The 23,933-nt window shown below is 45.3% G+C and overlaps 1 protein-coding gene across 1 annotated transcript in view; it reads right to left on the bottom strand.

Moving 5' to 3' along the window:
* The window catches only part of UNC119 (unc-119 lipid binding chaperone), a 74,369-nt gene extending 59,235 nt beyond the window's left edge, over positions 1-15,134 (bottom strand). The window contains exons 1-2 of the mRNA XM_069761235.1: positions 15,039-15,134; positions 14,660-14,864 (exon numbers count right to left, since the gene is read on the bottom strand). Coding sequence (XP_069617336.1) covers positions 14,660-14,837 — 178 coding nt within the window. The 5' untranslated portion in view covers positions 14,838-14,864; positions 15,039-15,134. The remainder of the gene's footprint in view (positions 1-14,659; positions 14,865-15,038) is intronic.
* Positions 15,135-23,933: the final 8,799 nt, after the last annotated feature.

Here is a 23,933-nt window from a genome sequence, read left to right as displayed (position 1 = left end):
GCATTTAATAGAGTAAATAACCCCTGTCGTATTGCAAGATATAAAATCTTTTATTCGCCACTCCGTGCTTCCGTTAGTAAGTGAGAGTTGTTTTTTTGATTTTAATAATTTACACACTTTACACTTCATGCAGGGATAGAACCCATGACCTCTGGACATGTAAGGGTATTTGTTTGCACCATGGACGTGTGGAACCGTAGGAGCTATTGTGTTTCCCAGATTGTTAGCCTTTCTGTAGATAAACAGAGGGTGCTCAGGAAGTTTGCCCCCTATAATTTTATCTTCTTTAAGAATGTCCCAATGTCTTTTTACTATTATTTATTTTCTTCCTGAAAATGATTGCAAACACAAATTCTTTGGTATTATTATCTTCATTTAATTTGTCTTAAATGAAAAAAAACACAAAAGAGAATGAAGCAAAAAGCAAAACAATGATCATTTCACACAAAACTTCAAAAATGGGCCAGACAAAAGTATTGGCACCCTCAGCCTAATACTTGGTTGCACAACCTTTAGCCAAAATAACTGCGACCAACCGCTTCCGGTAACCATCAATGAGTTTCTTACAATGCTCTGCTGGAATTTTAGACCATTCTTCTTTGGCAAACTGCTCCAGGTCCCCGATATTTGAAGGGTGCCTTCTCCAAACTGCCATTTTTAGATCTCTCCACAGGTGTTCTATGGGATTTAGGTCTGGACTCATTGCTGGCCACCTTAGAAGTCTCCAGTGCATTCTCTCAAACCATTTTCTAGTGCTTTTTGAAGTGTGTTTTGGGTCATTGTCCTGCTGGAAGACCCATGACCTCTGAGGGAGACCCAGCTTTCTCGCACTGGGCCCTACATTATGCTGCAAAATTTGCTGGTAGTCTTCAGACTTCATAATGCCATGCACACGGTCAAGCAGTCCAGTGCCAGAGGCAGCAAAGCAACCCCAAAACATCAGGGAACCTCCGCCATGTTTGACTGTAGGGACCGTGTTCTTTTCTTTGAATGCCTCTTTTTTTCTCCTGTAAACTCTATGTTGATGCCTTTGCCCAAAAAGCTCTACTTTTGTCTCATCTGACCAGAGAACATTCTTCCAAAATGTTTTAGGCTTTTTCAGGTAAGTTGTGGCAAACTCCAGCCTGGCTTTTTTATGTCTCGGGGTAAGAAGTGGGGTCTTCCTGGGTCTCCTACCATACAGTCCCTTTTCATTCAGATGCCGATGGATAGTACGGGTTGACCCTGTTGTACCCTCGGACTGCAGGGCAGCTTGAACTTGTTTGGATGTTAGTCGAGGTTCTTTATCCAACATCCGCACAATCTTGCGTTGAATCTCTTGTCAATTTTTCTTTTCCGTCCACATCTAGGGAGGTTAGCCACAGTGCCATGGGCTTTAAACTTCTTGATGACACTGCGCACGGTAGACACAGGAACATTCAGGTCTTTGGAGATGGACTTGTAGCCTTGAGATTGCTCATGCTTCCTCACAATTTGGTTTCTCAAGTCCTCAGACAGTTCTTTGGTCTTCTTTCTTTTCTCCATACTCAATGTGGTACACACAAGGACACAGGACAGAGGTTGAGTCATCTTTAATCCATGTCAATTGGCTGCAAGTGTGATTTAGTTATTGCCAACACCTGTTAGGTGCCACAGGTAAGTTACAGGTGCTGCTAATTACACAAATAAGAGAAGCTTCACATGATTTTTCAAACAGTGCCAATACTTTTGTCCACCCCCTTTTTTATGTTTGTTGTGGAAAAAAAAAAAAATTATATATATATATATATATATATATATATATATATATATATATATATATATATATATATATATATATATATAATTTGGCTTTAGGACAATTCTTTTTGTGTTTTTTCATTTAAGACAAATTTAATGAAGATAATACCAAATTTGTGTTTGCAATCATTTTCAGGAAGAAAATGAGTATTATCTGGCAGAATTGCAGGGGTGTCCATACTTTTGGCCATGACTGAATACATAACATGGAGTAATTGCTATACAGTTTTGGATTTAAAAAAAAAAAAAAAAAAGCCCATAGAAGGCATCCTACTAGCATCAAGGTGAACCCAAACTGGTATGGTCCATTCAGATTCAGGTACGCCTTGACGCTGGTGGGAAGGATTTTGTTTTGTTTTTAATTAAAAAAAACGGTGTTTACCAAGTACCCCATGTTATTTATATGGGTTGTTATTACATTTACTTAAAGCAGGGTATATGTTAATTTTGTTTCTGTCCGTTTAATGGCCAGTGTGAACATGCTCCTATATTTTGTATGTATACCAACTTATACTCCAGTTCATTTTTTATTTTTTTTCGGCCATAATATCACTACCAAAAGTACCAACACAAAAAACCTCCCATCCTGAGAAGCAGCAATTTAATAACTTGAAAAAAAAGGGCCCAGGATGCCTTTACACATTTATATTCCTTCATTTTTCTGACTAGTGATGATCCCCATGAACTGACATTAGAAGAATGGAAAATCCTCCAGTCCAGCAACTTAATGTTTCATTTTGCAATAAAGTAGTAGTTTTTGGAAAAGTTATCGGAACTGCCCATTATCCATGGCGATATTTTACTACAATAGCAGGTGTTCGTCCAGTGATATATAATACCAGCGCTGGTATATAACATGTTCTTAATATTACTAAGTCTTAAAGGGAATCTGTCAGTAGGATAAACCCACCTAAGCCGACTATGGGCATGAAGGTCACCGAAAGTTGAATCAACGATACCTTGATATCTGCAATGCGGTGTCTTATTCCAAAGTAATCCACATTTCTATCAATATGTAAATGAGCTGGTAAAACCTATGGGCCGGACATAGATCTTCCTGAGAGCTTATTTTAAACTAAATAGGATGATACCAGTGTGAGACATATAGATCAGGAGAGCAGACTGTCAGCCATTACATGTCTCACACTGGTAATGCTCCTTTCATCTAATATATAAAGGTGTGTGTGTGTGTGTGTGTGTGTGTGTGTGTGTGTGTGTGTGTGTGTGTGTGTGTGTGTGTGTGTGTGTGTGTGTGTGTGTGTGTGTGTGTGTGTGTGTGTGTGTGTGTGTCCGGGATTGGCATCTGCACCGTCACAGCTACCGCCACAATATTTTGCACAGTCACACGTCTGGACCCCGAGAGCGTCATAGGCTATGTTGTGAGGCGAAATTTTAACCCCGTGCGTTCCAATTCACCAAACAATTTTGCCCCTATCTACATAATGGGGAAAAGTGAAAGGAAAAGTGTTGGAGGCAAATTGACAGCTGCCAGATGTAAACAAGGGGGACTTAAAGAATGAGAGCGATGGCGCCAAAGAGTATATACCGTACAGTTGCTAAGGTGGGCCCCCGACATGGGATACTCACCACACACGGGGATATGAACACACACAAAATGCGCCACAAACTACCACGTGCTTGAACACATATACCACCCTCAGCACATATTTCACCACACATACACCAACCTCGCCACATAAAAGTCGCCGCTCAAAACTCGCCATGCGCAAAACTCGCCACATGCAAAACTTGCACTCGCGGAAAAATTGCCACATGCACAAAAGTTGCAACACATGCAAAAGTTGCCTCATACAAAACTTGCATATACTCAAAAGGCACCACACATAAAACTCGCCACGCGCAAAACTTGCTGCACACAACTTGCTACACTAATCTGTCACATGCAACTCGACACACAAAAAGTTGCTACACGCATGTTGCCACACAAAACTCATCTCACAAAAGTCGCTACATGCATGTCGCCACACGCAACTCAACACACACAACTTGACAAACGAAACTTGCCCTAAAACACACACAAGTCTGGTATTATCCTTCAAAAATAAAAATCTGATTAATAAGCAGACAAACTACAAGAGCAACAAATGTACCATATAGGAAATACGCCAGCTGTCAGTCACATGACCTGTCTATTATGTGTATGTGTGAGCTAATATATACTGCCAGGGGGAGGGCTTCCTGTTGCCTGGGGATTTATCAAGCTGCCAATTTAGCTTACAAATACTGAGGTAAAAATACTGAGCAAATAACGTGTGAACGAGGTCTAATACAGGAGGAGATGACACACAGGTATATACTATATACAGGACAGATGACACGCAGGTATATACTATATAGAGGAGGAGATGACATACAGGTATATGCTATATATAGAAGATGACATACAGGGGAGATGACACACGTATATAGAAGGAGATGACATACAGGTATATACTATATACAGGGGAGATGACACAGCAGATATATACTATATACAGGGGAGATGACATACAGGTATATACTATATACAGGAGATGACATACAGGTGTATACTATATATAAGGGAGATGGCAAACATGTATATACTGAGGTGAAAATGAGAGGTGTGAGGTGAAAATGAAAAGGTGTGAGTGCAAAATGAGAGGAGTGAGGGAAAATAGTGGAGTGATCAGAAAATGACAGATGTGGGGTCGAAATGACAAGTGTTAGGGGGGAATGAGAGGAGTGAGGGGGAAAATAAGAGGAGTGAGGGGGAAAATGAGAGGCATGATGGGAAAATAAGAGACGTGAAGTGCTATAACTAACCACAGATATTTACTATGCCCAGGCAACGCCGGGCTCTTCAGCTAGTTTAAAATAATCTCTGAAGGCAGATTCTTAATGAGATCTAGGTCCAGCCCGTAGATCTTACCAGCTCAAAGGGAACCTGTCACCTCAAATTGGCGGGATATTTAAATGAGTTTTTACTGGTTCGATGGGCGGCGTTTCCTCTTCATTTCTCCACCCCGTCCGTCCCTGTTGTCCGCCATAGTTGGCGTGTGCGCAATGCAATCTTCGGTGGCGCACGCGCAGTATGCTTTGCCCAACTGCGGGCAAAGCCGAAAAGCATTACTGCGCATGCGCCCGCGCACTATGTCCCGCAACACAGCAAAATACTTCCGGGACATAGTGAGCGGGCGCATGCGCAGTAATGCTTTTCAGCTTTGCCCGCAGTTGGGCAAAGCATACTGCGCGTGCGCCACCGAAGATTGCATTGCGCATGCACCAACTATGGCGCACACGAACTCTAAATCACTAACATATTGCGGACAACAGGGATGGATAGGGTGGAGAAATGAAGAGGAAACGCCGCCCATCGGACCAGTAAAAACTCACTTAAATATGCCGCCAAATTGAGGTGACAGGTTCCCTTTAAGTATAAATAAAAACATGGATTTTTCTCAGGAATAAGACATTAGATCACAGATATCAAGGTATCAATTTATTCAACTTTCTTTGATCTACACGATCTTCTACACCGCTTAGCAGATTTGATCATACTGACAGACCTTTAAATCGAACAATGCTGGTGTTGGAGATTCCATTAAGTGATTGCGGCTTCCAACATATTTAAAGAGAACCTGTCACCCCGTTTTTTGAGATTGAGATATAAATACTGTTAAATAGGGCCTGCGCTGTGTGTTACTATAGTGTATGTAGTGTACCCCGATTCCCCACCTATGCTGAGAAATAACTTACCAAAGTCGCCGTTTTGGCCTGTCAATCAGGCTGGTCAGGTCGGGAGGGCGTGATCACAGCGCTGGTTCTTCCTCAGCTTTACGTTGGTGGCGTAGTGGTGTGCGCCTGGTGAAGTGACTAATCCACTGTGGGCACGTGAACAAGAAGCGCGCGATCTGCGCTGTCATCCCTTTTGTCGGTGGGGGCGGCCATCTTCCTGGGGCCGCGCGTGCGCAGATCGAGTGCTCTGCTGCACGGGGCTTCAGGAAAATGGCCGCGGGATGCCGCGCGTGCGCATTAGAGATCGCGGCGGCCATTTTCCCAAAGCCGAGATGTTTGCACCATGGACGTGTGGAACCGTAGGAGCTATTGTGTTTCCCAGATTGTTAGCCTTTCTGTAGATAAACAGAGGGTGCTCAGGAAGTTTGCCCCCTATAATTTTATCTTCTTTAAGAATGTCCCAATGTCTTTTTACTATTATTTATTTTCTTCCTGAAAATGATTGCAAACACAAATTCTTTGGTATTATTATCTTCATTTAATTTGTCTTAAATGAAAAAAAACACAAAAGAGAATGAAGCAAAAAGCAAAACAATGATCATTTCACACAAAACTTCAAAAATGGGCCAGACAAAAGTATTGGCACCCTCAGCCTAATACTTGGTTGCACAACCTTTAGCCAAAATAACTGCGACCAACCGCTTCCGGTAACCATCAATGAGTTTCTTACAATGCTCTGCTGGAATTTTAGACCATTCTTCTTTGGCAAACTGCTCCAGGTCCCCGATATTTGAAGGGTGCCTTCTCCAAACTGCCATTTTTAGATCTCTCCACAGGTGTTCTATGGGATTTAGGTCTGGACTCATTGCTGGCCACCTTAGAAGTCTCCAGTGCATTCTCTCAAACCATTTTCTAGTGCTTTTTGAAGTGTGTTTTGGGTCATTGTCCTGCTGGAAGACCCATGACCTCTGAGGGAGACCCAGCTTTCTCGCACTGGGCCCTACATTATGCTGCAAAATTTGCTGGTAGTCTTCAGACTTCATAATGCCATGCACACGGTCAAGCAGTCCAGTGCCAGAGGCAGCAAAGCAACCCCAAAACATCAGGGAACCTCCGCCATGTTTGACTGTAGGGACCGTGTTCTTTTCTTTGAATGCCTCTTTTTTTCTCCTGTAAACTCTATGTTGATGCCTTTGCCCAAAAAGCTCTACTTTTGTCTCATCTGACCAGAGAACATTCTTCCAAAATGTTTTAGGCTTTTTCAGGTAAGTTGTGGCAAACTCCAGCCTGGCTTTTTTATGTCTCGGGGTAAGAAGTGGGGTCTTCCTGGGTCTCCTACCATACAGTCCCTTTTCATTCAGATGCCGATGGATAGTACGGGTTGACCCTGTTGTACCCTCGGACTGCAGGGCAGCTTGAACTTGTTTGGATGTTAGTCGAGGTTCTTTATCCAACATCCGCACAATCTTGCGTTGAATCTCTTGTCAATTTTTCTTTTCCGTCCACATCTAGGGAGGTTAGCCACAGTGCCATGGGCTTTAAACTTCTTGATGACACTGCGCACGGTAGACACAGGAACATTCAGGTCTTTGGAGATGGACTTGTAGCCTTGAGATTGCTCATGCTTCCTCACAATTTGGTTTCTCAAGTCCTCAGACAGTTCTTTGGTCTTCTTTCTTTTCTCCATACTCAATGTGGTACACACAAGGACACAGGACAGAGGTTGAGTCATCTTTAATCCATGTCAATTGGCTGCAAGTGTGATTTAGTTATTGCCAACACCTGTTAGGTGCCACAGGTAAGTTACAGGTGCTGCTAATTACACAAATAAGAGAAGCTTCACATGATTTTTCAAACAGTGCCAATACTTTTGTCCACCCCCTTTTTTATGTTTGTTGTGGAAAAAAAAAAAAATTATATATATATATATATATATATATATATATATATATATATATATATATATATATATATATATATATAATTTGGCTTTAGGACAATTCTTTTTGTGTTTTTTCATTTAAGACAAATTTAATGAAGATAATACCAAATTTGTGTTTGCAATCATTTTCAGGAAGAAAATGAGTATTATCTGGCAGAATTGCAGGGGTGTCCATACTTTTGGCCATGACTGAATACATAACATGGAGTAATTGCTATACAGTTTTGGATTTAAAAAAAAAAAAAAAAAAGCCCATAGAAGGCATCCTACTAGCATCAAGGTGAACCCAAACTGGTATGGTCCATTCAGATTCAGGTACGCCTTGACGCTGGTGGGAAGGATTTTGTTTTGTTTTTAATTAAAAAAAACGGTGTTTACCAAGTACCCCATGTTATTTATATGGGTTGTTATTACATTTACTTAAAGCAGGGTATATGTTAATTTTGTTTCTGTCCGTTTAATGGCCAGTGTGAACATGCTCCTATATTTTGTATGTATACCAACTTATACTCCAGTTCATTTTTTATTTTTTTTCGGCCATAATATCACTACCAAAAGTACCAACACAAAAAACCTCCCATCCTGAGAAGCAGCAATTTAATAACTTGAAAAAAAAGGGCCCAGGATGCCTTTACACATTTATATTCCTTCATTTTTCTGACTAGTGATGATCCCCATGAACTGACATTAGAAGAATGGAAAATCCTCCAGTCCAGCAACTTAATGTTTCATTTTGCAATAAAGTAGTAGTTTTTGGAAAAGTTATCGGAACTGCCCATTATCCATGGCGATATTTTACTACAATAGCAGGTGTTCGTCCAGTGATATATAATACCAGCGCTGGTATATAACATGTTCTTAATATTACTAAGTCTTAAAGGGAATCTGTCAGTAGGATAAACCCACCTAAGCCGACTATGGGCATGAAGGTCACCGAAAGTTGAATCAACGATACCTTGATATCTGCAATGCGGTGTCTTATTCCAAAGTAATCCACATTTCTATCAATATGTAAATGAGCTGGTAAAACCTATGGGCCGGACATAGATCTTCCTGAGAGCTTATTTTAAACTAAATAGGATGATACCAGTGTGAGACATATAGATCAGGAGAGCAGACTGTCAGCCATTACATGTCTCACACTGGTAATGCTCCTTTCATCTAATATATAAAGGTGTGTGTGTGTGTGTGTGTGTGTGTGTGTGTGTGTGTGTGTGTGTGTGTGTGTGTGTGTGTGTGTGTGTGTGTGTGTGTGTGTGTGTGTGTGTGTGTGTGTGTGTGTGTGTGTGTGTCCGGGATTGGCATCTGCACCGTCACAGCTACCGCCACAATATTTTGCACAGTCACACGTCTGGACCCCGAGAGCGTCATAGGCTATGTTGTGAGGCGAAATTTTAACCCCGTGCGTTCCAATTCACCAAACAATTTTGCCCCTATCTACATAATGGGGAAAAGTGAAAGGAAAAGTGTTGGAGGCAAATTGACAGCTGCCAGATGTAAACAAGGGGGACTTAAAGAATGAGAGCGATGGCGCCAAAGAGTATATACCGTACAGTTGCTAAGGTGGGCCCCCGACATGGGATACTCACCACACACGGGGATATGAACACACACAAAATGCGCCACAAACTACCACGTGCTTGAACACATATACCACCCTCAGCACATATTTCACCACACATACACCAACCTCGCCACATAAAAGTCGCCGCTCAAAACTCGCCATGCGCAAAACTCGCCACATGCAAAACTTGCACTCGCGGAAAAATTGCCACATGCACAAAAGTTGCAACACATGCAAAAGTTGCCTCATACAAAACTTGCATATACTCAAAAGGCACCACACATAAAACTCGCCACGCGCAAAACTTGCTGCACACAACTTGCTACACTAATCTGTCACATGCAACTCGACACACAAAAAGTTGCTACACGCATGTTGCCACACAAAACTCATCTCACAAAAGTCGCTACATGCATGTCGCCACACGCAACTCAACACACACAACTTGACAAACGAAACTTGCCCTAAAACACACACAAGTCTGGTATTATCCTTCAAAAATAAAAATCTGATTAATAAGCAGACAAACTACAAGAGCAACAAATGTACCATATAGGAAATACGCCAGCTGTCAGTCACATGACCTGTCTATTATGTGTATGTGTGAGCTAATATATACTGCCAGGGGGAGGGCTTCCTGTTGCCTGGGGATTTATCAAGCTGCCAATTTAGCTTACAAATACTGAGGTAAAAATACTGAGCAAATAACGTGTGAACGAGGTCTAATACAGGAGGAGATGACACACAGGTATATACTATATACAGGACAGATGACACGCAGGTATATACTATATAGAGGAGGAGATGACATACAGGTATATGCTATATATAGAAGATGACATACAGGGGAGATGACACACGTATATAGAAGGAGATGACATACAGGTATATACTATATACAGGGGAGATGACACAGCAGATATATACTATATACAGGGGAGATGACATACAGGTATATACTATATACAGGAGATGACATACAGGTGTATACTATATATAAGGGAGATGGCAAACATGTATATACTGAGGTGAAAATGAGAGGTGTGAGGTGAAAATGAAAAGGTGTGAGTGCAAAATGAGAGGAGTGAGGGAAAATAGTGGAGTGATCAGAAAATGACAGATGTGGGGTCGAAATGACAAGTGTTAGGGGGGAATGAGAGGAGTGAGGGGGAAAATAAGAGGAGTGAGGGGGAAAATGAGAGGCATGATGGGAAAATAAGAGACGTGAAGTGCTATAACTAACCACAGATATTTACTATGCCCAGGCAACGCCGGGCTCTTCAGCTAGTTTAAAATAATCTCTGAAGGCAGATTCTTAATGAGATCTAGGTCCAGCCCGTAGATCTTACCAGCTCAAAGGGAACCTGTCACCTCAAATTGGCGGGATATTTAAATGAGTTTTTACTGGTTCGATGGGCGGCGTTTCCTCTTCATTTCTCCACCCCGTCCGTCCCTGTTGTCCGCCATAGTTGGCGTGTGCGCAATGCAATCTTCGGTGGCGCACGCGCAGTATGCTTTGCCCAACTGCGGGCAAAGCCGAAAAGCATTACTGCGCATGCGCCCGCGCACTATGTCCCGCAACACAGCAAAATACTTCCGGGACATAGTGAGCGGGCGCATGCGCAGTAATGCTTTTCAGCTTTGCCCGCAGTTGGGCAAAGCATACTGCGCGTGCGCCACCGAAGATTGCATTGCGCATGCACCAACTATGGCGCACACGAACTCTAAATCACTAACATATTGCGGACAACAGGGATGGATAGGGTGGAGAAATGAAGAGGAAACGCCGCCCATCGGACCAGTAAAAACTCACTTAAATATGCCGCCAAATTGAGGTGACAGGTTCCCTTTAAGTATAAATAAAAACATGGATTTTTCTCAGGAATAAGACATTAGATCACAGATATCAAGGTATCAATTTATTCAACTTTCTTTGATCTACACGATCTTCTACACCGCTTAGCAGATTTGATCATACTGACAGACCTTTAAATCGAACAATGCTGGTGTTGGAGATTCCATTAAGTGATTGCGGCTTCCAACATATTTAAAGAGAACCTGTCACCCCGTTTTTTGAGATTGAGATATAAATACTGTTAAATAGGGCCTGCGCTGTGTGTTACTATAGTGTATGTAGTGTACCCCGATTCCCCACCTATGCTGAGAAATAACTTACCAAAGTCGCCGTTTTGGCCTGTCAATCAGGCTGGTCAGGTCGGGAGGGCGTGATCACAGCGCTGGTTCTTCCTCAGCTTTACGTTGGTGGCGTAGTGGTGTGCGCCTGGTGAAGTGACTAATCCACTGTGGGCACGTGAACAAGAAGCGCGCGATCTGCGCTGTCATCCCTTTTGTCGGTGGGGGCGGCCATCTTCCTGGGGCCGCGCGTGCGCAGATCGAGTGCTCTGCTGCACGGGGCTTCAGGAAAATGGCCGCGGGATGCCGCGCGTGCGCATTAGAGATCGCGGCGGCCATTTTCCCAAAGCCGAGATGCAAACTCGGCTTTGGGAAAATGGCCGCCGCGATCTCTAATGCGCACGCGCGGCATCCCGCGGCCATTTTCCTGAAGCCCCGTGCAGCAGAGCACTCGATCTGCGCACGCGCGGCCCCAGGAAGATGGCCGCCCCCACCGACAAAAGGGATGACAGCGCAGATCGCGCGCTGCTTGTTCACGTGCCCACAGTGGATTAGTCACTGCGACATGCGGACACCACTACGCCACCAACGTAAAGCTGAGGAAGAACCAGCGATGTCACCACGCCCACCCGACCAGCCTGATTGACAGGCGAAAACGGCGACTTTGGTAAGTTATTTCTCAGCATAGGTGGGGAATCGGGGTACACTACATACACTATAGTAACACACAGCGCATGCCCTATTTAACAGTATTTATATCTCAAAAAACGGGGTGACAGGTTCCCTTTAAAGTGCTACTTCAGTGTGTTTGTTTTATTCTTTTGATCATTATACGTTATCTATAAGTAATGTGTGTCCAGTGCGTGCACTAAAATATTTACTAATTGATGATATTTGCCGTTTCCAGCATTATGTGACCACAGTCCTTTCTTGCCGGCTCACACAGCTGAACGTTACTTCCTTTCTTAATGCAAGTCTATGAGAGCCGTGTTCCGAATCTTAAACTTAAATCAAGAAGTGACTTCCGGTCCACTTTAATGCATACACCTTACTGATAGATAACAGATCCCTCAGGGCTACATAGCGACATATTGTCATTCTGTACACTATGGTGACTCCATGCAAAGTACGGTAATATGACAGCAACACAGTCCTAAACGCTTCAGAGTTACCTACGCTGGTCGCAGGGTCCGCAACGTTCACTTGCCAAGGACAACTTGCAAGTGACTTTTCTGCAATTTATTTTTTTCATTTATCCTCCATTTTTTAAACATCAAAAATCCAAATCTCTAGAAAAGTTGCAGACAACTCGAATGTTTTTGGTTAAGTTGCTTGTCTGAAAATGGCTGTAGTGCAACACATGTTGCCACGTAGATCCATCTTTATGGTGGTCGTCAAGCACTGGGGGGGTCAATAAATGTTTACATCCATTCACTTCATAGAAGAAGTTCCCCAGTACCCGTACTTTATGCCACCACATAGAAAGCCTAACTCAAGGATGTCGGATTATGTCTCGGATTTCGTCTATTATAGAATACAGCCTTAAGCTGAACTCCACTAAGCAGCCAGACTGCAGATATCCTGGCTGCCCCATCTATCTATATAATCGGCTAAGGGGTACTTCCGTCTGTCTGTAATGGAAATCCCGCGTCGCTGATTGGTCGCGGCCAATCAGCGACAGGCTTAGTCCAGCCACGAATTGGCCCCTCCCTACTCACCTGCAGTCAGCGCCAGTGTGTCGCCCCAACCCGGACCAACTTTTTACTATTCATGCTGCCAATGCAGCATCAATAGTAAAAAGATATAATGTTAAAAATAATCAAAAAAATATTTAAAAAATTGTGCTATTCTCACCTTCCGACGTCCACCAATGGGCGCGATGCTGCCACCAGATTCCGTTCCCAGAGATGCATTGCAAAACTACCCAGATGACTTTGCGGTCTCACAAGACCGCCAAGTCATGTGGGTAATTTCGCAATGCATCTCTGGGAACGGCATCGCGCGCGTCGGGACAGCTTCGGTGGATGACGGAGGGCGAGTATATAACTATTTTTTATTTTAATTCTTTCTTTTAACAGGGATATGGTGCCCACACCGCTATATACTGCGTGGGCTGTGCTAAGTGCGACGGACATACATACATATTCTAGAATACCCGATGTGTTAGAATCGGGCCACCATCTAGTGTCTCTATATCTAGGGAGCTGAGCAAGAAGGAGGAAACCCTGTGGTCACAAGTGGCAAACAGCTAAACACATCTGTACTGTGAGGCCTCATATACATTAATGTGGGCAGAAGCGGCAGATAGCAGCTGACCATCTAACATGCATGGTGTCCTCCTAGATGTCCCAGGACAGATGAGTGAGATAAGGGTCCAGTGGTTTAAAGTCAAGCGTCCGTCACTTACAGTTCTGACACCAGCTCTCTCTATATGAAACACATACATCATTAGCCAAAAGCCAAGGCGTATGTGTGGCCAGCGGCACAGCGCCCACCATGCCATGGCACACACATTGTAGGTAAAACTGTATCCCCCTGCAGAATATGATACAGAATAACGATTATCAGCAAGAATCATATAGAACCATAAGAGAATCAAAGTATCAATTACTATGTAGACGATCCCGCGACATGGAGGGGACGAGGTCTATCGAGGCCATATACCCCACCATAGTGCTGCAATACATTGTCAGTATATCACCATACTGGAAACAGTACCATAAAGTGCACACATAGTACTGCCATATAGTGCAGATATAATAGTGCTACAGAGTCTAAAAGTAACAGTTCTATGTGACGCCCAGGGCCAGCACAGCGTGAACAAAGGCCATTCCCGGGCCCTGGGCATACTGCATGCATGGTGCAGGCTCAGGAGCTGAGCCCGCTGCACACAGAGGGGTACAGCCTGTGTTGTACAGCTGGCACTCGAGTTTAACCCCGTGGATACTGCTCTGAATTGTGACAGTGGTATTTATAAGGATGGACGTGGGTGCATACGGCACGGACATGGCAGCTCGGATCCTACTGAAGGCCCCGGAGTCTGCCATGTTTGTGGACCTCCCAATCCCACAATATTTAAAAAAAAAAAAAATGAAATAATTAAACGTGACATCGCAGTGGGGGACGGAGGAAACTTTTCACATTGACCCCATGCAGTAAATAAATGGCAGAATCACGTTGGGGGTTTTATGTGCCCTGACAAAGTGGAATATAAAGTGATGAGAAAGTTGGACGGCGCCCGACGGGTAATGATAAGAGTACGGTACAGTCCTAGGACAGGTCTACGGGGCAAAAACAGGAAAGTTACAGCTCGTGGAGGGTGCAGAGGAAAACTAGAAAGGGGAGATGGGCACAGTGGGTCTGGGACACCCGTGTGCCCACATAGCCCTGGAGCTACACAGCAGAGACCCCTCACCCTCCCCCGGTCCACCCCAGGGGTCATCCTCCCCCTCAACAGGTCGGGCAGATGCCCACATACACGGGCCATAACGGGCCTGAGCCCGGGACACACGGCAGGCACTGACCGGCTGTGATCTTCTGCAGGAGCAGCACGTCCTCCGGACTGATGTGCGGCTTCCTGAGCAGCTGCTCCTCCGCGCCGCCCGCTGCCACCACCTGCCCGCCGCTCTGCTTCACCTTCATGCTGCCCTCCTGCGTTCTGCTGCCGGGGAGAGTGTCAGTGCCCAGGGAGGAAGAGCTCATTCTCCGGGGAAGGAACCGACAGAAAGCCTGGAGGAAGTAAGCGAGACACGGAGAGCGAGAGATGACAAGAGCGCAGGAGTGAGGAGCAGGAGGAGGCGGCTCCCAGTGACCTGCCCGCCCGATCCACTTCTAATCCGGAGACTGAACATCAAACACAGAAAAAAAAAAACCATCCCAGGCTGAGAGTCGCCGGGCGCCCACCTGTGCAGCTAAACACGCCTGCGCCCGCCCGCTTCGGAAGTGGGCAGCCCCGATAATAACATAGTAACTGGGAGATGCACGGCGACAGGAGCGGTGTACAGACGGGGGGCGGCGGATGCGTTATTTATACGGCTGTAATAACATGGGGGCCTGTGATTGGCTGGCGGGGAAGAACAATGGAGCTGTTATGACAGGCAGATAATGATGCCGAGCTGTGGAGCTTGTGGCCATGGAGCCCGAGAGGAGCTGGCACAGCAGGACAGGGCTCATTCCTATGGTGGGGGGCTGCACCTGAGGGCCGGGGGCTGACTGACCCCTCGGGGACCGACCATTCTCCATTTTTTAACATTTTGGGGCACACTGGACTCCGTCATGCTTCTTTGTGGGAGCTGTGACAATCCTGTGGGGTTTTTAATATTTTTTTCTCGCTTCGGTGATAAATATTTCAATATTTCTTAGTTTGGGCAACTCCACATTCAGAAATACCAAATATGAGGTGTTTTTATTATTTTTTTACATTTTATTATTTACGTTTGTGAGAAAAGAGGGTAATTTATACTTTACAAAAAAACTTAATTCTGGCGTTTTGACTTTTTTTTTTTCTCTTTGCTGTTTACCGAACATATTAATTCTTTTTATAGCTTGATAGATCGGGCGATTGTGAACGCTGCGATACCAAATATGTGTATTTTTTATTTTATTTTCTCAAATGTTTTATTTTGAAAGGGGGGGGGGGGTGATTTGAACTTTTATATTTTTTTAAAAATTTTAAAAACTTTTTTTTTACTTTTTGCATGCTTCAATGATCGCCTCTGCTACACACAGGCTGACTTGCTGTTAGCACCGACCGCTGGGTGGCGCTCATAGCAATCCGGTAATGACAACCACAGGGGTCTCCTGCAGACCCTGGGTTGTCATGCCAACCCATCGGCGACCCACGAACACGGGTGCCGATGGGCGGGATTAGTGACGCACTTTCGGCAATTCCACCTGCGGCTGTAAGGGGCACATGTCATTACCTGACATGTACCGGGAAAGATGTGGGCTCAGCGCCGGAGCCCACATCAAAGGGAGGAACAGGACATGCGCTGTACATGTACGGCGCATGTCGTGAAGGGGTTAAATGAAAAAAATATTTTAAAAAAAATTACATGAGGTCCCCCCTATTTTTAATAAGCAGCTAAGGGAAAGCAGTCAGCTGCGGGCTTATATTATCAGGGCAGCACAGTGGCTCAGCGGTTAGCATTGCAGCAATGGAGTCCTGGGTTCAAGTCCCACCAAGGACAATATCTGCAAAGAGTTTGTATGTTCTCTCCGTGTTTGCGTGGGTTTCCTCCAAGTACTCCAGTTTCCTCCCACATTCCAAAATACATACTGATAAGGAATTGAGATTGTAAGCCCGATCGGGTACAGCGATGATAAAGCGCTGCGGAATATGTTAGTGCTATATAAAAATAAAGTATTATTATTATCATCAGGCTGGAGAGGGCAAGATAACCATGGACCTTCCCAGCCTATTAAAGGCAACCTGTCACCCCAAAATGGAAGGTGAGCTAAGTCCACCAGCATCAGGGGCTTATTTACAGCATTCTGGAATGCTGTAGATAAGCCCCCGATGTATCCTAAAAGATGAGAAAAAGAGGTTAGATTATACTCACCCAGGGGCGGTCCGATGGGCGTCGCGGTCCGGTCCGGCGCCTCCTATCTTCATCAGATGCCGTCCTCTTCTTGTCTTCAAGCTGCGGCTCCGGCGCAGGCGTACTTTGCCCTGTTGAGGGCAGAGGAAAGTACTACAGTGCACAGGCGCTGAGCCTCTCTGACCTTTCCTGGCGCCTGCGCACTGCAGTACTTTGCTCTGCTCTCAAAAGGGCCGACAAAGTACGCCTGCGCCGGAGCGTGAAGACAAGAAGAGGACGTCATCGTAAGAAGATGGGAGGCCCCGGACCACGACGCCCATCGGACTGGACCGCCTGCCCAGGTGAGTATAATCTAACCTCTTTTTCTCATCTTTCAGGATACATCGGGGGCTTATCTACAGCATTACATAATGCTGTAGATAAGCCCCTGATGCTGGTGGGCTTAGCTCATCTTCCATTTTAGGGGTGACAGGTTCCCTTTAATATCAGCTGTTAACTGTCCGCTTTGCCTTTGCTGGTTATTAAAAAAAAATGGTGGACTCTAACAAAAATGATGTTGGTTCCCCTCAATTTTTGGTAACCAGCAAATGCAAAGTAGACAGCTGTGAGCTGATATGAGCTGGGAAGGTCCATGGTAATCTGGCCCTTCGCAGCCTAAAAATACCAGACTGTAGCCGCCCCAGAATTGGCACGTCGATTATATGTGCTAATTCTGGTGTTTTGGCTCGGCTCACCCTGATTGCCCTGGTGCGGTGACAATCGGGGTAATTGTTTATGGGGTTGATGTCAGCTTTGTAATGTCTGCTGGCATGAAGCCCAGGGGTAGTAATGGAGAAGCGTTTATCAATTACCTCCATTACTAACCCAGTTATCAAAAATAAAAACACACTAAAAAAGTTTATTTTTAAAAATACCCCCACACCTCATTCACCAATTTAATAATGAAAAAGAAACAGGAAGATCCCAACGTAGTCCAAAATGGGTACCTGAAAGATGTAAAAGAGAGTGGTAAAGGAATAAAAACAAGCACTCCCTCTTTCATCTATCATTATCCCCTCAGTGACAGAGCCAATTTTGTACTTAAAGAGAATCGGTCACCTCATTTTGCACATATAATCTGCAGTCACCGCCATTAGGGGCTTATCTACCTCATTCTGTAATGCTGTAGATAAACCTCCCCCTCCCCCCGATGTAACCTAAAAGATAAGAAAAACAAGTTAAATTATACTCACCCAGGGGCGGTCCGAGTCTGGGGCCTCCCATCTTCATGCGATGACATCCTCTTAACTGCTGCCGTTAAAAGGCGTATCAGCGGTCGTTAACCCCTTCCCGACCTTTGATGCCACGTAGGCGTCATGAAAGTCGGTGCCAATCCGACCCATGACGCCTATGTGGCGTCATGGAAAGATTGCGTCCCTGCAGATCGGGTGAAAGGGTTAACTCCAATTTCACCCGATCTGCAGGGACAGGGGGAGTGGTAATTCAGCCCATGGGGGGTGGCTTCACCCCTCCGTGGCTACAATCGCTCTGATTGGCTGTTGAAAGTGAAACTGCCAATCAGAGCGATTTGTAATATTTCACCTATTATAACTGGTGAAATATTACAATCCAGCCATGGCCGATGCTGCAATATCATCGGCCATGGCTGGAAACACTGGTCTGCCCTCCACCCCACCGATCGCCCCCGCCAAGCCACCGATCTGTCTGGTACACTGCTCCGGCTCCCCTCCGTCCTGTGCTCTGCTCCCCCCGTGCTCTTGTCCGCTCCCCCCGTGCTCCAATCCCACCCCCCGTGCTCCGATCCACCCCCCGTGCTCCGATCCACCCCCCGTGCTCCAATCCACCCCCCCATGCTCCGATCGACACCCCCCCCGTGCTCCGATCCACCCCCCCCCATGCTCCGATCCACCCCCCGTGCTCCCCCCCACCCCTCCATGCTCCCCCCCACCCCATCATACTTACCCATCCTCCCGGGGTCCGTCCGTCTTCTCCATGGGTGCCGCCATCTTCCAAAATGGCGCGCGCATGCGCAGTGCGCCCGCCGAATCTGCCAGCCGGCAGATTCGTTCCAAAGTGCATTTTGATCACTGAGATATAACCTATCACAGTGATCAAAATAAAAAAAAACAGTAAATGACCCCCCCCCCCTTTGTCACCCCCATACGTAGGGACAATAATAAAATAAAGAATTTTTTTTTTTTCCCACTAAGGTTAGAATAGGGTTAGGGTTAGGGTTAGGGTTTCGGTATGTGCACACGTATTCTGGTCCTCTGTGGATTTTTCCGCAGCGGATTTGATAAATCCGCAGTGCTAAACCGCTGCGGATTTATGGCGGATTTACCACGTTTTTTCTGCGCATTTGACTGCGGTTTTACAACTGCAATTTTCTATTGGAGCAGTTGTAAAACCGCTGCGGAATCCGCAGAAAGAATTGACATGCTGCGGAATGTAAACCGCTGCGTTTCCGTGCAGTTTTTCTGCAGCATGTGTACAGCGATTTTTGTTTCCCATAGGTTTACATTGAACTGTAAACTCATGGAAAACTGCTGCGGATCCGCAGCGTTTTCCGCATCGTGTGCACATACCTTTAGAATTAGGCTATGTGCACACGGTGCGGATTTGGCTGCGGATCCGCAGCAGTATTCCATCAGGTTTACAGTACCATGTAAACCTATGGAAAACCAAATCCGCTGTGCCCATGGTGCGGAAAATACAGCCGGGAACGCTGTGTTGTATTTTCCGCAGCATGTCAATTCTTTGTGCGGATTCCGCAGCGTTTTACACCTGTTCCTCAATAGGAATCCGCAGGTGAAATCCGCACAAAAAACACTGGAAAAATCTCACACAAAACCGCAACGCGGGCACATAGCCTTAGGGTATGTGTCCACGTTCAGGATTGCATCAGGATTTGGTCAGGATTTTATGTCAGTATTTGTAAGCCAAAACCAGGAGTGGAACAATTAGAGGAAAAGTATAATAGGAACATATGCACCACTTCTGTATTTATCAGCCACTCCTGGTTTTGGCTTACAAATACTAACATAAAATCCTGACCAAATCCTGATGCAATCCTGAACGTGGACACATACCCTTAGGTGTTGTGAATTCTGTGGCTGAATTCACTTCTGTGGTCACAAGTGGTATTGCAGTCTCTGGGCTTCCTCCCTCAGGTGTTTTGGTGAGCTCGTTGGCTGCCTTGCTATTTAGCTCCACCTGAGTCTGTCTTCCTTGCTCCTTGTCAATGTTCCAGTGTTGGATCTGAGCTACTGCATCTTTCCTTGGGCCTGCTGCTCTGCTAGATAAGTGCTTCTAGTTTGTTTTCTGTTTTTTCTGTCCAGCTTGCTATTAACTTTTGCTGGAAGCTCTGAGAAGCAAAGGGGTGCACCGCCGTGCTGTTAGTTCGGCACGGTGTGTCTTTTTGCCCCTTTGCGTGGTTTTCGTTTTAGGGTTTTTTGTAGACTGCATAGTTCTCTTTGCTATCCTCGCTCTGTCTAGAATATCGGGCCTCACTTTGCTGAATCTATTTCATTCCTACGTTTGTCTTTTCATCTTGCTAACAGTCATTATATGTGGGGGGCTGCCTATTCCTTTGGGGTATTTCTCTGAGGTAAGTCAGGCTTGTATTTCTATCTTCAGGCTAGTCAGCTCCTCAGGCAGTGCCGAGTTGCATAGGTAGTGATAGGCGCAATCCACTGCTGCTTATAGTTGTGTGAGGATAGATCAGGTACTGCAGTCTACAGAGATTCCACGTCTCAGAGCTCGTCCTATTGTTTTTGGTTATTGCCAGATCTCTGTATGTGCGCTGATTACTGCACACTGTGTTGCCTGATTGCCAGCCATAACAGTACAAGGAGCCAAACCAATGATTCCCAATAGAGGGAAAAAAGAAATCCTGACAGCATTTTTTTTTCTTAGCTCTGTCTTCAGTCTTTTTTTTCCCCTAGACATTAGAGTGCTTCAGGACACAGCTGTGGACATGGATATTCAGGCTCTGTGCTCCTCAATGGATAATCTCGTTGTAAATGTACAAAAGATTCAAGATACTATTGATCAGAAATCGATGCTAGAACCAAGAATTCCGATTCCTGATTTGTTTTTTGGTGACAGAACTAAATTCCTGAGCTTCAGAAATAATTGTAAGCTATTTTTGGCCTTGAAACCTCATTCTTCTGGTAATCCTATTCAACAGGTTTTGATTATTATTTCTTTTTTGCGCGGCGACCCACAGGACTGGGCGTTTTCTCTTGCACCAGGAGATTCTGCATTGAGTAATGTTGATGCATTTTTCCAGGCGCTGGGATTGCTTTACGATGAGCCTAATTCAGTGGATCAGGCTGAGAAAAATCTGCTGGCTTTATGCCAGGGTCAGGATGATGTAGAAGTATATTGTCAGAAATTTAGGAAGTGGTCAGTACTCACTCTGTGGAATGAATCTGCACTAGCGGCTTTGTTCAGAAAGGGTCTCTCTGAAGCTCTTAAGGATGTAATGGTGGGATTTCCTATGCCTGCTGGTTTGAATGAGTCTATGTCCTTGGCCATTCAGATCGGTCGTCGCTTGCGCGAGCGTAAATCTGTGCACCATCTGGCGGTATTGTCTGAGAGTAAACCTGAGCCTATGCAGTGCGACAGGACTATGACTAAAGTAGAACGGCAAGAACACAGACGTCTGAACAGACTGTGTTTCTATTGTGGTGATTCTACTCATGCTATTTCTAATTGTCCTAAACGCACTAGGCGGTTCGATAGCTCTGCCGTTATTGGTACTGTACAGTCCAAATTCCTTTTGTCCATTACCTTAATGTGCTCTTTGTCATCGTATTCTGTCATGGCGTTTGTGGATTCAGGCGCTGCCCTGAATCTGATGGATTTGGATTATGCTAAACGTTGTGGATTTTTCTTGGAGCCTTTGCGGTGTCCTATTCCGTTGAGAGGAATTGATGCTACACCTTTGGCCAAGAATAAGCCTCAGTACTGGGCCCAGCTGACCATGTGCATTGCTCCTGCACATCAGGAAGTTATTCGCTTTCTGGTACTGCATAATTTGCATGATGTGGTCGTGTTGGGGTTGCCATGGCTACAAACCCATAATCCAGTATTGGATTGGAACTCTATGTCGGTAACCAGCTGGGGTTGTCAGGGAGTACATGGTGATGTTCCATTTTTGTCTATTTCGTCATCCATTCCTTCTGACATCCCAGAGTTCTTGTCGGACTTTCAGGATGTATTTGAAGAGTCCAAGTCTGATGCCCTACCTCCGCATAGGAATTGTGATTGTGCTATCGATTTGATTCCTGGTAGTAAATTCCCTAAGGGTCGTTTATTTAATTTGTCCGTACCTGAACACACCGCTATGCGCAGTTATGTGAAGGAGTCCCTGGAGAAGGGACATATTCGCCCATCGTCGTCACCATTGGGAGCAGGGTTCTTTTTTGTAGCCAAGAAGGATGGTTCGCTAAGACCGTGTATTGATTACCGCCTTCTTAATAAGATCACTGTTAAGTTTCAGTATCCCTTGCCATTGATTTCTGACTTGTTTGCTCGGATTAAGGGGGCTAGTTGGTTTACTAAGATTGATCTTCGTGGTGCGTATAATCTGGTGAGAATCAGGCAGGGAGATGAATGGAAAACGGCATTTAATACGCCCGAGGGTCATTTTGAGTATCTGGTGATGCCGTTCGGACTTGCCAATGCTCCATCTGTTTTTCAGTCTTTTATGCATGACATTTTCCGTGAGTATCTGGATAAATTCTTGATTGTTTACTTGGATGACATTTTGATCTTCTCAGATGATTGGGAGTCTCATGTGAAGCAAGTCAGAATGGTTTTCCAGGTACTGCGTGCTAATTCCTTGTTCGTGAAGGGATCAAAGTGTCTCTTCGGTGTGCAGAAAGTTTCATTTTTGGGGTTCATCTTTTCCCCTTCTACTATCGAGATGGATCCGGTTAAGGTTCAGGCCATCCAGGATTGGACTCAGCCGACATCTCTAAAAAGTCTGCAGAAATTCCTGGGCTTTGCTAATTTTTATCGTCGCTTCATCTGTAATTTTTCTAGCATTGCCAGACCATTGACCGATTTGACCAAGAAGGGTGCTGATTTGGTTAATTGGTCTTCTGCTGCCGTGGAAGCTTTTCAGGAGTTGAAGCGTCGTTTTTGCTGTGCCCCTGTGTTGTGTCAACCTGATGTTTCTCTTCCATTCCAGGTCGAGGTTGATGCTTCTGAGATTGGTGCAGGGGCGGTTTTGTCACAGAGAGGTTCTGGTTGCTCAGTGTTCAAACCATGTGCTTTCTTTTCCAGGAAATTTTCTGCTGCTGAGCGTAATTATGATGTGGGCAACCGAGAGTTGCTGGCCATGAAGTGGGCATTCGAGGAGTGGCGTCATTGGCTTGAGGGTGCTAAGCATCGCGTGGTGGTTTTGACTGATCATAAGAACCTTACTTATCTTGAGTCTGCCAAGCGCTTGAATCCTAGACAGGCCCGTTGGTCGTTATTTTTTGCTCGTTTTGATTTTGTGATTTCATACCTTCCGGGCTCTAAAAATGTGAAGGCGGATGCTCTGTCTAGGAGTTTTGTGCCCGACTCTCCGGGGTTATCTGAGCCGGCGAGTATCCTCAAGGAAGGAGTCATTGTGTCTGCCATCTCCCCTGATTTGCGGAGAGTGTTGCAGAAATTTCAGGCTAATAAACCTGATCGTTGTCCGGCCGAGAAACTGTTCGTCCCTGATAGGTGGACTAGTAAAGTTATCTCTGAACTTCATTGTTCGGTGCTGGCCGGTCATCCAGGAATCTTTGGTACCAGGGAGTTGGTTGCTAGATCCTTCTGGTGGCCATCTCTGTCGCGGGATGTGCGTGCTTTTGTGCAGTCCTGTGGAATTTGTGCTAGGGCTAAGCCCTGCTGTTCACGTGCCAGTGGGTTGCTTTTGCCCTTGCCGGTCCCTAAGAGGCCTTGGACACATATTTCGATGGATTTCATTTCTGACCTTCCCGTTTCTCAAAAAATGTCGGTCATTTGGGTGGTCTGTGATCGCTTTTCTAAAATGGTCCATCTGGTGCCTTTGGTTAAATTGCCTTCCTCCTCTGATTTGGTGCCTTTGTTCTTCCAGCATGTGGTTCGTTTACATGGCATTCCTGAGAATATTGTTTCTGACAGAGGTTCCCAGTTTGTCTCGAGGTTCTGGCGAGCCTTTTGTGGTAGGATGGGCATTGACCTGTCTTTCTCCTCGGCCTTCCATCCTCAGACTAATGGCCAGACCGAACGAACC

The sequence above is a fragment of the Ranitomeya imitator genome, chromosome 3, assembly GCF_032444005.1.
Source record: "Ranitomeya imitator isolate aRanImi1 chromosome 3, aRanImi1.pri, whole genome shotgun sequence".
NCBI classification, from domain to species: domain Eukaryota; kingdom Metazoa; phylum Chordata; class Amphibia; order Anura; family Dendrobatidae; genus Ranitomeya; species Ranitomeya imitator.
This window is presented reverse-complemented; position numbering and strand designations above follow the sequence as displayed.